The sequence below is a fragment of the Perca fluviatilis genome, chromosome 23, assembly GCF_010015445.1.
Source record: "Perca fluviatilis chromosome 23, GENO_Pfluv_1.0, whole genome shotgun sequence".
Lineage (NCBI taxonomy): Eukaryota > Metazoa > Chordata > Actinopteri > Perciformes > Percidae > Perca > Perca fluviatilis.
Genome location: NC_053134.1, coordinates 14,631,048 through 14,647,293, shown reverse-complemented (window position 1 = coordinate 14,647,293; position 16,246 = coordinate 14,631,048). Strand labels below are relative to the sequence as shown.

The 16,246-nt window shown below is 38.4% G+C and overlaps 1 protein-coding gene across 3 annotated transcripts in view; it reads left to right on the top strand.

The window, feature by feature from the left end:
* grm8a (glutamate receptor, metabotropic 8a) overlaps window positions 1-12,328 on the top strand; it is a 412,486-nt gene extending 400,158 nt beyond the window's left edge. For all 3 annotated transcript variants that reach the window (XM_039791865.1, XM_039791870.1, XM_039791869.1), the window contains exon 14: window positions 11,386-12,328. In XM_039791865.1, the coding sequence (XP_039647799.1) occupies window positions 11,386-11,580 (195 nt within the window). In that variant the 3' untranslated portion in view covers window positions 11,581-12,328. The remainder of the gene's footprint in view (window positions 1-11,385) is intronic.
* The last annotated feature ends 3,918 nt before the right edge of the window (window positions 12,329-16,246 follow it).

Genomic DNA, 16,246 nt, shown 5'->3' with positions numbered 1-16,246 from the left:
ATCTTTTGGATGTTTTATACGCAAATGTTTTAACAGCAGCGATGTTGTGTATTGTTTAGGGTCCTTGCCACCACGAGCAGAATCGGCATTGCAAATTGAACATGTCAAACAACACTTTTCTCACAGCCTTCTGCATTGAACGGTCCACCTACATAAACACCTTCCTGTAATCAACGGCAGCGTCATTACGTCGACCAGTGTAGCGCACATAGTGCAAGCGTAGCGTTCGGTTCGGTGGAAAAAAATTCTAAGGCAGAAACCAAACCCCGTCAAAAAGCCCAGTATTTGGCCGAATCCAAAGCCGAATCCTGGATTCGGTGCATCCCTGTTTAATATCTAATCGACCTCCTGTCTGCATGTCAAAGTGTCCTTAAGCAAGACACTGAACCCTGAGTTGCTCCCAATGGCCAGGCCAGCGCCTTGCATGGCAGCTCCGCTACCATCACTGTATGAATGTGTGTGTGAATGGGTGAATGGGAGGCGAATTGTAAAGAGCTTTGTCTGGTAAGGTAGAATATATACAGTATAGTTACAGTGCAATTTAGTCCATTTACCATTTACTTAATGGTAAATAATTCCTTAGCTGATTATTACTTTAAATCATTGCATTTCTGCTCGCCCTGCCCTTCGCCATTATCTTCACCTCTTTAGTGGCAGTTCACAGTTGCACTTATTGTCGTAACCCCGAATTATAGTGTAACTACATTTCTAAATGTAATGTAATTTGGATAGTCAGGTCTGAATTGCTGGAGTGTAAAAGGCTAGCTGGCGGTGAGCTAACAGCTAGCCAAGTTGACAGCTGGTGGTTCTACTGAGTGAGCACATGTTGGAAAGCTCAGCCTAAAAACTCCATTTTGGAGTCTCCACTAAAATTTGATTCATCAAAAAAAATCTTCATTATTAACTGCTATTTTCAATCATGTCTCCAGAGCAATATTAAAGTAGAAACTGTATCATATGTTAAAAAAAACGACTCTTCCACTTCTGCATCAAAAAGAGTTGGCAATGACTCCATGGGGAATTAAAAATGGCAAATTGGATGATTTGTTTATAAATGTATTTTTACATATGCAGTTAGTAGTTTTCTGCATTCACTTTATACTTGCGGCACTTCTTTCACTGTGATCTTTTGAACCCGTGCTACACTTCATCATTTACTCCATATGCATTCAGGCCCTTAAGGCCATACTGAAAACCTGCTTAGCTCTTATACACCTTGCTGAACACCATAATATATAGTGATTTTTAAAAAGCTCGAAGCTTTTCACATAAATTTTGAAATGGAAATCTGTGTTTAGTGAGTCTGAGTTTCATGACCCTGAGGCACAAATTGCCACAAAGGCAATGCTTGCATGCAAACACATTTTCTGTATGCCAATATACAGTATAATACTATAATACAGCCTTTAATAAACCGCTTGTATAAATTTATAGTATTAAAACTAGCTACACAAAATGGCAGTTTATTTTCTTGGATTATCAGTTCTTTGATTAAAGCCCTATTCGCACGGGATAAGTATTATCTAGGGACCTCGTGTGAATTATAAATTACCCACCCACGTCTGAGTTTCATCTGGCGCATTCGAACGGGATAAGCGAAGCCTGTGATTTTACTCGAATTTACTGACATTAAGCAACAGTAGAAACATGGGTGTGGGTAGCTCTGCTACGTGTGTTTGTGTGTGGTCAGATCTCGAGGACACACACGCACACAATCTCAACCGGGTAGTCAGTCATCGTCCGAACTTCCGACCTCTCCTTTTTCTTTCTCACTTTTTTTCCGGGTGGTGTCAAGCAGGGTCCGGTTAGATGGATAAAACAAAACATTTCACCAGGTTAAAATCTATTAGCTTGATTTATTTGTAACATTAACCTCTAATTATGAAGTGAGCCCCCTCGCTTGATTGTGCATTATTTTTGATAAGCTATGGCTTGGAGATGTCTTGTCGTTATCTCTAGATGTATGATACAAACAAAAAATATATTTACCGCATGCTGCTATACATGTCATCCATCGCCATCTAATCATTCTTTTTGTCTTCGCACTTGTGGTGGTTTTCATCTTTCTCTTTCTGCAAATTGTATATGATGTATAGCGACATGACCCAGAACCCAAAACACTGTCAAAACACTCCAACGCACCCTCCATTCTTCGCGAAAGATGGATAAAAAGGCGCAAAAGAAGGAAATAGGTACCTTGAAAAACAAAAAGCCCCGGCCAAATCCTGGACAAATCAGAGATGCCGATTCGCACGGGACTAATATTATCACAGGACCTCCGTTTTCGGCGAAATATGGTAGGTCATTTGCGGGGGAATTATTACTTTACAAATTACAGACATGACCGATTCGCACGGGATTAAGATCACAGACAACCTCCACAATTATTACAAATGACTGGAGGTCACCAGGTAATACTTATCCCGTGCGAATAGGGCTTAAGACAGAAAACATGCATGCACTTGCATGCAGCAATCATTCTTTCCATGTTTAATAACTCCTTTGGAAAGCACACATCTACTTCCCTCCAATCAATGTCCATTCATAGCCCTCGATTCCCCCTCTAATAGGTTGTGTAGCTCTGAATGCACCAAAAAGGTGCTGGAAGAAGTAAAAGGGCAGCAGGGGAACCCAGTATTGTTATCAGAGGTGGAAATGTGTTGATTTCACACTGAGAGCTTTTTGTTTGTTTCTTTATATATTCTTCTTAAATTACAATGGGAAGTAGCCGGGGATATGCTGCACCGCATTGTTTGGGTATTTTGAACGTGCTAACTGTTGGGTTTTAGGGACATGCTGAGATACTCCTGCTTGTCTGGATTAATTCATACTGATTGGTCCTGGGAGGAAAAGTATAGAATCAACAGTTGTTTCTTTGGGTTGGGAAGTTTTATATCCATTTCTTTACTTCTTACAGTAGTTGGTGAGAAGAAAGAGGTGGGGTGCAAAACAGGCTAATAGCTGTAGCTGTCGCCGTGGTCCTGCTATGCCCTGCTATGCTCTGCTGTGCCCTGTTACGTCCTGTAATGCCCTGCAGTGCCCTGCTAAACCATGAACTACTACAACTACTATTTCTAGTCACTGTTCCATTATCTTTTATTGTGACTGTTATTGCCACTATTCATCACACCCCCAACCGGCACCGTCAGACACCGCCTACCAAGAGCCAGGGTCTGTCCGAGGTTTCTTCCTATAAGGGAGTTTTTCCTCGCCACTGTCGCACTAAATGCTTGCTCTTGGGGGAATTACTAAAATTGTTGGGTCCTTGTATATTATAGAGTGTGGTCTAGAGCTACTCTATCTGTAAAGTGTCTTGAAATAACTCTTGCTATGATTTGATACTATAAATAGAATTGAATTAATCAGTGATGCTCATTTGTGCAATACTCATAATGGAGAACTTGTTAGGTAAAGTATGTTTGATTTAATTTGAGGCTTTTAATTATTGCTGGATAAAAAATGTTTTGTGGCAGTGAATTGATGCCTTACATCAGTGGGAGCAATTTAATGGCAACACAATGTGGATTATTTTGTCAGATTATTAAACTTTGAATGTTCTCAATTTGTTATGAATTTTAACTTGTTTTATTAATCAGTGTTGTGTATGATTATGACAATGGTTTCTTTGCACAACTTTGCAAATGGATTCCCTTCACACTTACTGTTACTGCCATATAAACTGCAAACAAAATTCATCATCATACTCCATATTGCAGAAATAGGCTAATTTTATCCTGTAATCATGTATGAGCAACTTTGTTTCTCATAACGTTATGACCTCTATTTTTCTTTGTATCACTGGCTTTAATCCTCTGTTGTAGGTTTGCAGCGCAGACTGGGTTTAAAGAAACCGTAATCCAGGTAAACGCCAAAAGAGCCACAATGAGCAAAACTAAATGTTTATGCTGGCTTTCAAAGTTTTATTTCTTGCTCCCAGGTGTTCAAGAGTAATTGTAATAAATGTTCAAAGATTGCATGAGCTATTGTGTGGTAACCAAATACAGTAGGGGTGGTGAAGTCCTGTAGGGGCAAATAAGGTAATCATCATTAATTCTTATTAAAGGAGTTTTGTACCCGGTGGCTGTTGCTCTTAGGAGAAAATTATTTCCCAAGTACTCTGAATTATTCTTTTTTTATGATGCAAATTACTATTTCCTTCTTAACATTCGCAAACTATATTTGGTCTGAACATGTTCCTGTTTGATTTTCTCACTTATTCCCTCTTCTGTGTGATTTGTTAATTTTTTCCTAAGCCAATCCAAAATCACAGGGAAATACATTTTTTTTGTCTTCCTTGGCCAGCTCCAAACCCAGTAATTTAGAGCTAGAGAGGGAAAAGTCTGTCGAGAAGGATTCATCTCTCCAGTCCCCAAAGCCTCACATTTTATCGCCAGCTATTTAAAAGCATGTTAAAATCCAAATGGACAATTGTCCTTGTAGATCATCACCACACAATTCACTGTCTTCTTCAGGCCAATAGTGGTTTGTCTGTTTTACTTCAATTGCTTTTCGAATATATCTCCTTCTCCTGTGTGTGTGTGTGTGTGTGTGTGTGTGTGTGTGTGTGTGTGTGTGTGTGTGTGTGTGTGTGTGTGTGTGTGTGTGTGTGTGTGTGTGTGTGTGTGTGTGTGTGTGTGTGTGTGTGTGTGTGTGTGCGTGCGTGCGTGTGTGTGTGCGTGCGTGTGTGTAAGAGGGAGAGACAGATGTCTGAGTTGTTCTGGATCGGAGGAATCTAAAGGGGGTCAAGGAAAAGCACAGACCACATACATCTTTAAAGAAGAAAGAATATTCGAGCAGGCAGTGTCCTTGTACTTTCATTATCTCTTCTTATTTATTTATTTATTTCAGAAGGGAAACTGCAGAACTAAAACCCACCTTTATACAGATGTGAATTCCGTTAAAATTATGTGAGGTTACACAAAGTCAGATTTCTGACATTGCTCAAATCTTAAATAGTTTTATGGGGTGATGGTCTGCCAGTCAGGACAGTATAGTTGGACAGTATAGTTGCAAGTATAAAGATACTCTTTTTTTTTTCCATCTTGAGACATTACTTCTCCTCAATGATGTAAGGTCTACAGATGTGTTCCTCTCCAAGGTTCGTATCGGAACAATAGAAATGTTGAATATTCAAGGTTTGATTGTCTGCAGGGTTTCTCCTTAATCACGATGGTCCAGCACATTGCCAACTGTATTGTCCCCCTGTCCCGACTAAGATTGAGTTGTACCTGTTTTTACTTTAAGCACAGGGGGCATTATGTGTTCACTAAACTGATACAGTAATACAATAGCACAAGGCATCCTCCCCTAACTTTTTCACTCTACTATGTCCATTCTGACCATACTTTGGTTAATTTAGTCTTTGGTTAGGAGTGCTGATTGGAAATGAATTAAAAATGGCAACTCAATATGCAGAACATGCAGGAATAGAGTTGCTGGAAAAGTGAGAAACTTCAAATTTAATGAGTCATCTCAGATGACTCATCTGTGTGACCACATTCAGCTGCATTACAGTGAATGCAACATAGTTAACTTTTACTTCAGAGAGCATGTAAGGAATTTGGAATGAGGAAAAGGTCAGAGCAAGCATATTGGCTGTCCATAACTGACTGGATTCATTACATCACTCCCGGACACACAGCTGCTGATCAGTTGTGTGCAACAATATGCCATCAAGTCACCCTGTGCGAGAAGGTGAAGCTGTTACACTGTGTAATAACCTGGAATATCCAACATAAGGACATTTCTTTTGAGCAAAGTATGCAATTGTCCGCTCGGTTACTTAACGTCGCAAATCCCTCCTCAATTAGCACCATTTTCTGAACCATAGCGGTGTTCCACTTTTATTTATTTTCCCAAATTCTTTCAGTCTGTCCTTTCTTTCAACCCCTATTTTTGAGCATCCTACACTCTACTACACTTTGTTCACAGTCCAAAGCTCCACAGCTGGTATGAGGGGGGAGGGGGGTGAGACTGTTAAAAATAAAAGAAACCCCTAAAATGAAAATAAAAAAGCATACTCCCTGTCTAGGGATAAAGAACAAGCTGCATCCTATTGGAGTGGCCGGGAAGTTGGCATAAGTGTAGCCTTGGGCATGCTTGCTTTGATGCTGCAGTATTCAACCCAAAGATGCACACTTATGTACACTAAATTGTATTAACAATGAGAAGTGAGGTTACTGTGTGTACTGTCATATTTTACTCATTTTCATCTATTTGCTAAGAAAATGATTCAAGGTGGTCAGTAATTTTTGAGAGCAGTTTTCTACATCACAATTGCATTGTGCTTCGTATTCAGAAATGTAATCAGTAGTACTATCACAGCATCCCTACTTAACATTCACTGCAGGTCCGGCAGAGAGGATTAGGGGAACTAAAGGGTAAATATATACAGTGAATCGGTAATAACATGATCCAACAATGGAAACAGGGGCACATCAAGTCCCAGGGGATTTTCAGAGGGTGACGAACAAATATGCTGCATATCAACAGTAGATCTAAAGGTGAAACTACGTGTAAACATTGTTTTTATTCATGACGCTTTATCCAATATCTTTCTATGGCAGCTTTTTACTCCTAACTGACCAATTCTGTGAACTGAGGGCAACATTTATAAAATTATAGGTCAGCTCCCCAAATAGGTTGTGTGTTTGTTTTGAAGTGTGTTTAAGTCTTTTTTATAAGCCGGTTAATAACCATCAATACATCTAGTGTTAACTCATCCTGCAAAACTGCTTGGAACCTCATGTTGGAAAATGTTGTTAAAAGTTATATAGTGATAAAATGTCCTGAAACAGTTCTCCTACCGAAACTATTCTTTTATGTCACTTTAACTGTCACTTGTCCATAATTATTGCTGTTATTTTATTAGCGAGCCATGTACAGCTTCAAAGTGTGCAAGAGCACAACCATACAATGCCTCAGTAATCCTAGCCTTTAGAAATGGCATTTTAAAGCAGAGCAAAAGGACCCCTCTTTCATATGGACTAATTGAAACTGCTTTGCTGTACTGCAGTACACTCATGGTTAATGTTTCATCTATTTTTCCCCTCACTTTACACTGTCCTCTCTTTATTGTTTTTGCTCTATTTTCTTGCTTTTTTTCCTTTTTTTCCATTTCACCCTCTGTCTCTTGCACTTTCTCTGCTTTTACTGCAGGAAAACAACTTTTTCGGGAGAGTAGCTGAGGCCACATGAAAACACATGCACACAGTTGGATGGTAGGGCAGGTATCCCTTAAAAGCAGTGTCAAAAAGCACTTCAGCAGACAAAACACTTTGTCCACTTTCAGATCAGTCACGACATCAAACAAACTACTCCCTCGCCATGTTGTAGCACTTAGAACTTTGTCTGCATACACAAACTCTACATCATGTTATGACTCTCCAACCTCCACCAGATGTACAGTATGTGGGTAGGATCATACTAAGTGTAGGTCAAAGTGACATAGTTTTGTATTGTGTTCTGTTGTTGCAAAGTGCCTCTTAACTTCTGAATATACAGCATGTGTCTGTTGGCTGAGTGTGTTTCCCAGACTGGATCAGTTGTCAAGCGTTCTGTCTGCAGGACCTGGAGTCTCATTTATAAATGTGGCGTAACGCACAAAATGGGGCTGAAAATGTGTGTACGCCACTTCCCACGTTCTTAAGGTTTAATCGGCGCTGTCTCACTGTCACATTGTCCGCTACGGAGCGCAAGAGGAGGAAATGGCCCGACTCCATGGAATACAGGATAGCATCAAATACTCTACCATCAGATAATGGCAAAACACTGTGTAAATAACTAAATATCTGTCTTTAATAATGTGCATACTGTATATCATAAAAATGTCAAAGTCTGGAAATACAGCGGTTAAGCTCTCACGGAATCTTTACACTTAATGTCCTCGTTATCGGTCCGAACTTTAAAAGGTCCCATGGCATGAAAATTTCACTTTGAGGTTTTTTAACATTAATATGCGTTCCCCAGCCTGCCTATGGTCCCCCAGTGGCTAGAAATGGCGATAGGTGTAAACCGAGCCCTGGGTATCCTGCTCTACCTTTGAGAAAATGAAAGCTCAGATGGGCCGATCTGGAATCTTGCTCCTTATGATGTCATAAGGAGCAAGGTTACCTCCCCTTTCTCTGCTTTGCCCGCCCTGAGAATTTGGCCCACCTATGAGAGAGAGACATCATGGCTTTCAAACGAGCAAAGTGGTAGTTGGTCAAGGCCACACACCCACCCTCCATCTTGCCCCCCCCCCTCTCTCCTCCTCAATAGCTACAGACACAGAAATGGCACATACTACGGAAAGCTCATTGTGGGACTGGCTCTAGTGGCTGTAGTTCTGCACCAAGGCTGCATTTCAGGAAAGAGACTTCAGATAAAGTATTAGGGGACCACTAAGGTCTATATAAAAGCATCCAAAGAGCAGCATGTCATGGGACTTTAATACTGTACTAAAAAAAAACATGAAGAAAAGTGTGTTCGCCTATTACACTTTAGTCTTTAAATCGTGTCTCGGGGTGGGGGATACCACTTGCTGTGATTTTGGCAAGGTGTTAACAATCACAAATTGTTGTAAATATATAAATACTGCGGTGAACCCGTGCGTAATGCTGCATGATGGCACTGCTGGCCCTGCAGGAGGACTATGCTAATGGAAGAATCAGGAGAGAAAGAGGCTTCAGGGACCATGACGATGACTGGCTAATATGCCGATTTAGATTCCCTAAAGCTGCGCTCTTGGATCTATTTACTGAATTGAGTCCAGTAGAGAGGGCAACATGCCGGAACCGTGGCATCCCGGTCCAAATACAGGTCCTCGCCACTCTGGGGGAAACCGGCTGTTTCCAAATATTATATATAATCTTCACCTTTATCACTAAGGCATGTTTAGATATAATATATAGTTCTGTTAAATCTTATCATATAGGTCTGGTATATTGAAGCTGTCCCCGAGTGCCGTAATGCCTGCCGTTTTGGACAGTATTATTAATATAGATAGTCTATTGATCAGGTTTACCTACAATATGCGAGAACAGGCCGAAATTATAATTCAATTTGCAGCAATTCCCGAGCGTCAGAGAAGTATTTAGCTTTTTCCCCGCCAGTCGTCATGATTCGGCGTAACGACAACTGCCAGGGTCATTAACATACTGATCAGCATTCATGAGGTGCTTTGCATTGACTATTTATGGTTAAAAAGGGGCATTTACAGGGCGGGATAAGAGGCTGATTCACATACGCACACTTGTGGGTAATCTGTGATTTATAAAGGGGACATTGCTTACAGATGTGCGTACGCACAGTTTTATAAATCTGAATGTTTTTTGGTGTACGCCATTTTTGGCTTTTGGGCGTACGTACACTTTTAGTAAGGATCCTACACACAGTTTTATAAATGAGAACCCTGGTTGTTATCTAATATCATATTCAGAGTGGTAATCACCTACAACTAAAATTAATGTTTAGAAATTAGATTTTGAAATATTGACAGAAAAGCTAATACTTCAGATGTTGCAGTATCCCGACAAAGTCTGTTTTCTGGGTATGTTTTCTGATATAAGCAAAAGTTAATCTTAGAAAAGCAATGACACATTTCCAATTTTCTCTGTGGCCCAGAGAGGTGAAGTGGGAGGGATTTATATAGGAGAGGAGATTGGCTAAGAAGAAGGACCCAACACAGGGACAAATGCTGAATGCACATGAGAGGATGACTCAGTGCTGAATGACTTGTGTGAAAATGAGGTAGATAGGGTGTGAGCAATATAGAGAGAAAATGGACAAGAGAAAGACGGACAGAGCTGCAGAGAATAAGAGAGGCACAGAAACAAAAGGCGGTTTCCAAACTCTGATAAAAAGTCTTCCTTTTTTTCAAATAATGCTGCGTGGGAGATTATGTGCAAGGAAGAGTCAGATAAGTAGCAAAGAGATAAAACACCAGAGAACAATGAAAAGATCATGCAAGATATAAGAGAAGAGGCAGTGTCCAGTGGCTCAGTAGATGACACGATAAGGAAGAGAAACACCTCCGTCCATGCACAAGACTTCCTGGACACAAATGCCACTTATACAAAACATGGTCATGAACACATCTGAACTGCACGCATCTCATATCAAGCACTCTCCTTGAATGTCTGCATGTTGCCCTTATGGGTTGCAAATAAAGGTCCTTTGTTCATGTGCGGCACTCCTGTTTTGTGTGTATTTTTTTCTTAACGCCTTACTCCTCTTTTCTCCCTCCTCATCCTCTCCACTCTGTTCCATGTTATGAAAACCAGCCTCTGACAGGGATTATGTGACAATGTCATGGATTTGAAACCACACATAAAATAATGAAATGATTTTTGTTTATGTTTTTTTAATTGTATACTTGTATAATGAAAAACTTGAAGGGGGAGACACTGTTATGTTCACATTTTGGTGTTTCTTTAAAGATATTATATATCAAGATGTCAAAGTACTGTGATGAATGGAACATCTGTGCTAGAGGCTATAAAGATTAACTTATATTACTTTTAATGGATCTATTGTGACCGCTATGTTTAAATGATATATAAACTACTTCTAAGATCAGTCAGTCAAGCTTTATTTATTCATGTAGATTAACTGATCTAGATCAAGATCCCTCTTATAATAGAGACTATGCATACATCACAACAAGACAATGTAATCACACTTAGCAGTCTTCATGTAACTGATGATATATATTTGGGGGAAAGGTTTTAACAGATCAACAAAATCATCTTGTTTAATGATAATTTGTGAAGAATGCAAATAATGTTAATAACTTCACAACATCATCACACTGATAAGTTAAGCACAAGAGCTTGTAAAAACATCCACCACAAAAACATCAAACTACTGGGGCAACACAATGTAAGCTAGATGAGCTACTTGTAAGCTAATTAACGCAGCAGAACTTTTTTTTTTGTCTGCCATATGACCTCATAAATGTGTTCCCAACAATAGCCGATTGGCATACAACCTGAAACAATAATTAAAAAAACAATCAATCTTTTGGCTGGTCTTCACATTCGGCCAATTGAAAAAGGCAGTGCATTACAAATGACATGGGGGTATCTGTTTTATTTGCAAATATACAAAATTAAGTAGTACAAAACGTGTAGAAAATAACAGTGCCACATACACATAAATATACTATGTGCCACACAGACACAGGTCTAAAATATTCTGTCAGAGGTACACCTAACAGAACACTGAGTCCACATATCTATGTCCACAGGTTTCGCTAACACCTCCAGAGCTACCCTGATATGGATAACAAAAATCAATGAATGACTATATGCTAACCCTAACCGACATTCTCACATTTTCACACTCTGACCACATTTTTACTTACAGGTTTTCAGTGTTTTGTGTTTGTGTCTTTTTATTTCTTAGATGGAGAGGTCCATACCAAATGCTGCTAACCATGAGAACCGCCCTGAGGGTGGACGGAAAGCCAGAATGGATCTATGCCACAAGGTGTTGGAGAGATCTACACAAGGGAAACAAGGACACGAAAGACGCCGAAAAGCAGTTGTGGCCAGGCGATTCTCCTGTGCAGCCATGTTTCTCCTTCTTGGCACAGGCTAAAATACTTAAAAATTAGAAGATCACCTGAGCACGAGGCCTCAGTTGATTGCAATACAGACAAGTATTCTGATCTTTTACAAACTATCGGAGTGCTTTGACTATAGCACCTCTGAAGGACAAAACAAACCTTACTTAAGAAGACAAATTTGTTACTGGACATCAGAAGATTGCAACGTAAAAAACAAAAATTTTATGAAACTGCTAGTCTGGTTATGCAAATGATGGTAGACTATGCCAGTAACAGAAGTACTAATAAATGTTGGGTATGTCAACAATTGCCAACTTAAACTTACTCACCAATGCTGACTCCAGTTCCATTCACCTTAGCAGATTGGGACATGTTTCACTGGTGTGATTTGGGTTGAACAAAACTAACCAAGGTTGTCATTTTTCAGGTAATCATTTACCTCATTTACAAGATTCACAAAGGGAAGCAAATAATTTTATTAGAAAAAAGGCATAGTATAGTATGTCGAAAAAAGTTACAAAATGTCATAGTATAGTATGTCAGAAAAAAGCAATAAGTCAAAGTATAGTATGTCAAAATCATAACAAAGTCATACTATATACAGTGTAAAAACGTGATAGTATAGCATGTCGAAAAACGCCATAAAAAGTCATACTATAGCATGTCGAAAAAACCTAAAAAAGTCATACTACAGCATGTTGAAAAAGTAAAAATATTCAGTATTCTGGATAATCAGGGCACAGAAAACACAGAGATAGTCGCTTTTTGCTCACAGGTTTCTCTATAGAGCTCTCCCTACAGCTTTGGAATAGATATTTGGCAGCTCCTATGTTTACTTGTGTCTGACTCCTCGCTCGTCAGTCTGCCGTTTTCTCTTTCTCTGTTCCTCCGACAATGCTTTCCTAGCTTTCTGCTTCTTTTTTGCCGGCTCAGCCATGACGATAGTGTGAAAAAACTCCATCGCTACCTTGTTAGCCGGTTCCTGAATGGCCGTATGTGTCCTGTGCCGTGAAGTAATTCGTTACATCGCGAGACCTGATATCACGCGATACTTCCTGATGCTGAGGCCAGTGGCTCGCCGGCCGAAAGTTGCAAGAGTGGTTTTCCCGCTCACAGGCGCTACGGGGAAGCGAGGCGACCACCATTCAACTAAAAAAAAGTCATATAACCGTTTCAATGACTCCGAAGCTGTTCAGTTAAGGTAAATTAAGCTAAAAAAAACTGCATAGTTCCCCTTTAAGGTGATATATTGCAAATATTTTATGTAATTAATTACAGGGAAGTTACAGGAAAAAGTAACCAAATCAGTTTTTAACAGCAACTCCCTCAGAACAATTATTTCATATTTGCTCATTGGCAAGCAGCCAAATTATTATTCCTCCTAAACCAATGGAAAGACCTCGCCACAATAACCATGGTCAATAACCAATGACAAGCTTTTGCATGTCTCAATACAATTCCATATATATAGCTTTTCCTTTAGAGGTCATTCAGAGATACTGTCTTCTTCACCAGTGACAGGCTGTCCTATATGTTTTCTCAGTTGACAGACTATACTTACATTTATATAAATGGTCCCAGGCCTATACCCAGGAATGTACCTGCAATGTACAATTGATAATTAATGAAACTCGAGGAATCCTAATTCTTTAAAAAATATATATTTATTTAAATAAATATTTTATATTATATAAATAATATAAAATATAGTTTGTCGGAAAACATAAAAAAGTCATATTATGGCATGTCAGAAAAAAGTCATAAAAATGCACTCTGTATAGTATGTCGAGAAAAAAAGCAACAAAAAGTCAGTATAGTATGTCGAGAAATGTCATAATAAAGCATGTTGAAAAACAACATAAAAAGTCATACTATAGCATGTTGAAAAAATGTCATAGGATAGTATGTAAAAAAAAAAAGCATAAAAGAAACTGTAGCATGTCGAATTATAGCAATAAATAGTCATAACATGTCAAAAAAATGTCAGTATAGTATGTAGAAAAGCAACAACAAAGTCAGTCATACTATTGCATCTCGAAAAAATGTCATAGTATAGCATGTTGGGAAATGTAGTATAGTTTAAAAAAAATACAAAGTCATAGTATATAGTGCGTCAAAAAGTCATAGTATTGTATGTTGAAAAATGTCATAAAATGTAATGATATAGCATGTCAAAAAACTCATACTATAGTATGTGGAAAAAAGTTATAGTATATTGAAAAATGTCGTAAAAAAGTCATACTATGTCGAAAGCAATAAAAAGTTATACTATAGCATGTTGAAAAAATAATAGTATGTTGCATTATAGTTTGTCAGTTAACAAAAAGTCATAGTATTTTATTTAATGTGAAAAAAATGTATATTATAGTATGTCGAAAAATATAGTGTTGTATGTTGTAAAAAAGGTCATAAAAGGCAAACTATAGCATGTTGAAAAAAGTAATTTTATTATAGTATGTCGAAAAAAGCACTAAAAAGTCATAGTATGTTGGGGAAAAAACCAAAAGCTCATAGTATGTCCAAAAGAAGTAAAAATACACTGTTAAAAAATGTCATAGTATGGCATGTCAAGAAAATCATAAAAAAGTCAGTATAGTATGTTGAAAAAAGTAATGTTATAGTGTATTGAAAAAAATCTAGTGTGCAAAGTTATAATTATTGCAAATTAACCATTTGTATCTCAGTAAAGAGCTAAGATGCTAATATGCTGAAAACACCGTATGGTTTTCTTTTACCTTAGAAGTCTGTCAGAGATCTTACCCGCTTCGCAAGTCCCTTTTCTTCAAGTATTCTGCTGTTAGGCAACGGGGGACAGACCTTGTTGTGCATGTAGATTGATGTTTTCACTTCATGATCAAAAAGATGGCGAACTGTGGTAGAAACATTATTGCACATACATTTATGTATGATTTGCGCATTGTCATGGTTTGGTATTTTGAGAGACTTCAGAGTCCTTCACAATTGGTATGCTTTATGAGAAGAGTCAAAGAAAAGATGTGGACCTTGATGGTGTTCCTAAGTCCCATGGTAAATAGACTTGACCAAGGCTTACGTAACACATTGTTTTGCCTCCTCCATGGTGGTGCGATTATGTGTGACATGGGACATGCTGTATAAAGCGGAGCAAAGACAATGTACCTTTAAGTTTTTGGAATGTCTGTCCAAGTATATGTGCTGTACCAAGTTCTACTCTGATCTGTATTGTAATAAACTTATGTATTCAAGTAGCAAACCTGAGGCTCAACGAGTTATTCTTTTATTCAGCTAAGTGAAGATTGAAGTTTTCTACACCAGTCATGAAAATAGTATAGTATGTCGAAAAAAAGTGATAAAAAAGCCATAGTTTAGTTTGTCGAAAAAAGTGATGAAAAGTCATAGTATAGTATGTCCAAAAAAGTGATAAAGAAGCCATAGTATATAGTACAGGGGTGTCCAAACTTTATTTAAAGAGTGCCAGATTTGATAATGATAATGTGTAATTTTTTCAACAAGAAAAGTTACATACGAATGCACTGATCTATAACGATTTTTATTTTCATCGTCACAATTATCTTTTTTTTAACGGCAATGTAAACCAAACCAACGCCACTCAGGCGTGAACAAATCAAAAAAATTGTGCCTTACTTTTACATCCGTAGTCAGATAACCAAACATACTGTATGGACTACCACTTAAAGTTGATAAGTATCTTAAACCCATGTTCATTTTAAACATGACTTATTATGCGTGATGTAATACTTTGTTAACATAACACTTAAGCTTACAACATATGACTTTTGCCCTTGTATTTCACAAACCGAGGCTGAGGGCTGTATGAAATCTGGCCGCGGGCCATGATTGGCCCCGGGCCATACTTTGAACATGCCTGGTATAGTATGTCGAAAAAGCCATAGTATAGTATGTCAAAAAAGTGATAAACAGTCGGTATTGTATGTTGAAAAAAGTGATAAAAAGCCATAGTATGTGTTTAAAGACTATTTTGTTTTGTTTTTCCTTTATTACAAGTGACAGTGGATAGATATAAGAGGTGAGAGATGGGGGATGATACGCAGCAAAGGGCAAAAGGTCAGATCCGAAACTGCGCAGCTGCAGGACTCAGCCACCATGGGGCTAATACTCTTACTGGGTGAGCTAGAGGCCACCCTGAAAAATGATATAAAAAGTGATAGTATAATATGTCGAAAAAAAGTGATAAAAAGCCATAGTAAAGTATGTCGAAGACAGCCATAGTATAATACGTCAAAAAAGTGATGAAAAAGCCACAGTATATAGAAAAAAAGTAATAAAAAGCCATAATGTAGTATGTCGAAAAAAGTGATAAAATAGCTAGAGGTGGCTCAGTGGTTAGCACTTCTGCCTCACAGCAAGAAGGTTCTGGGTTCAAACTCAGGTTGTCTCAGGCCTTTCTGTGTGGAGTATGCATGTTCTCCTGTGTCCTCCGGGTGCTCGGGTGCTCCATACTATACATAGTATAGTATGTCTAAGATAGCCGTAGTATAGTACATTGAAAAAAGTGATAAAAAAGCCATAGTATGTTGAATATAGCCATATAATAGTACATCAAAAAAACTGATAAAATAGCCACAGTATAGTAAGACGACAAATAGTCATAGTATAGTTTGTCAAAAAGTGATTAAAAAAGCCATAGTGTAGCACGTCAAAAAAAGGGATAAAAAAGCCATAGTAAGGTATGTAGAA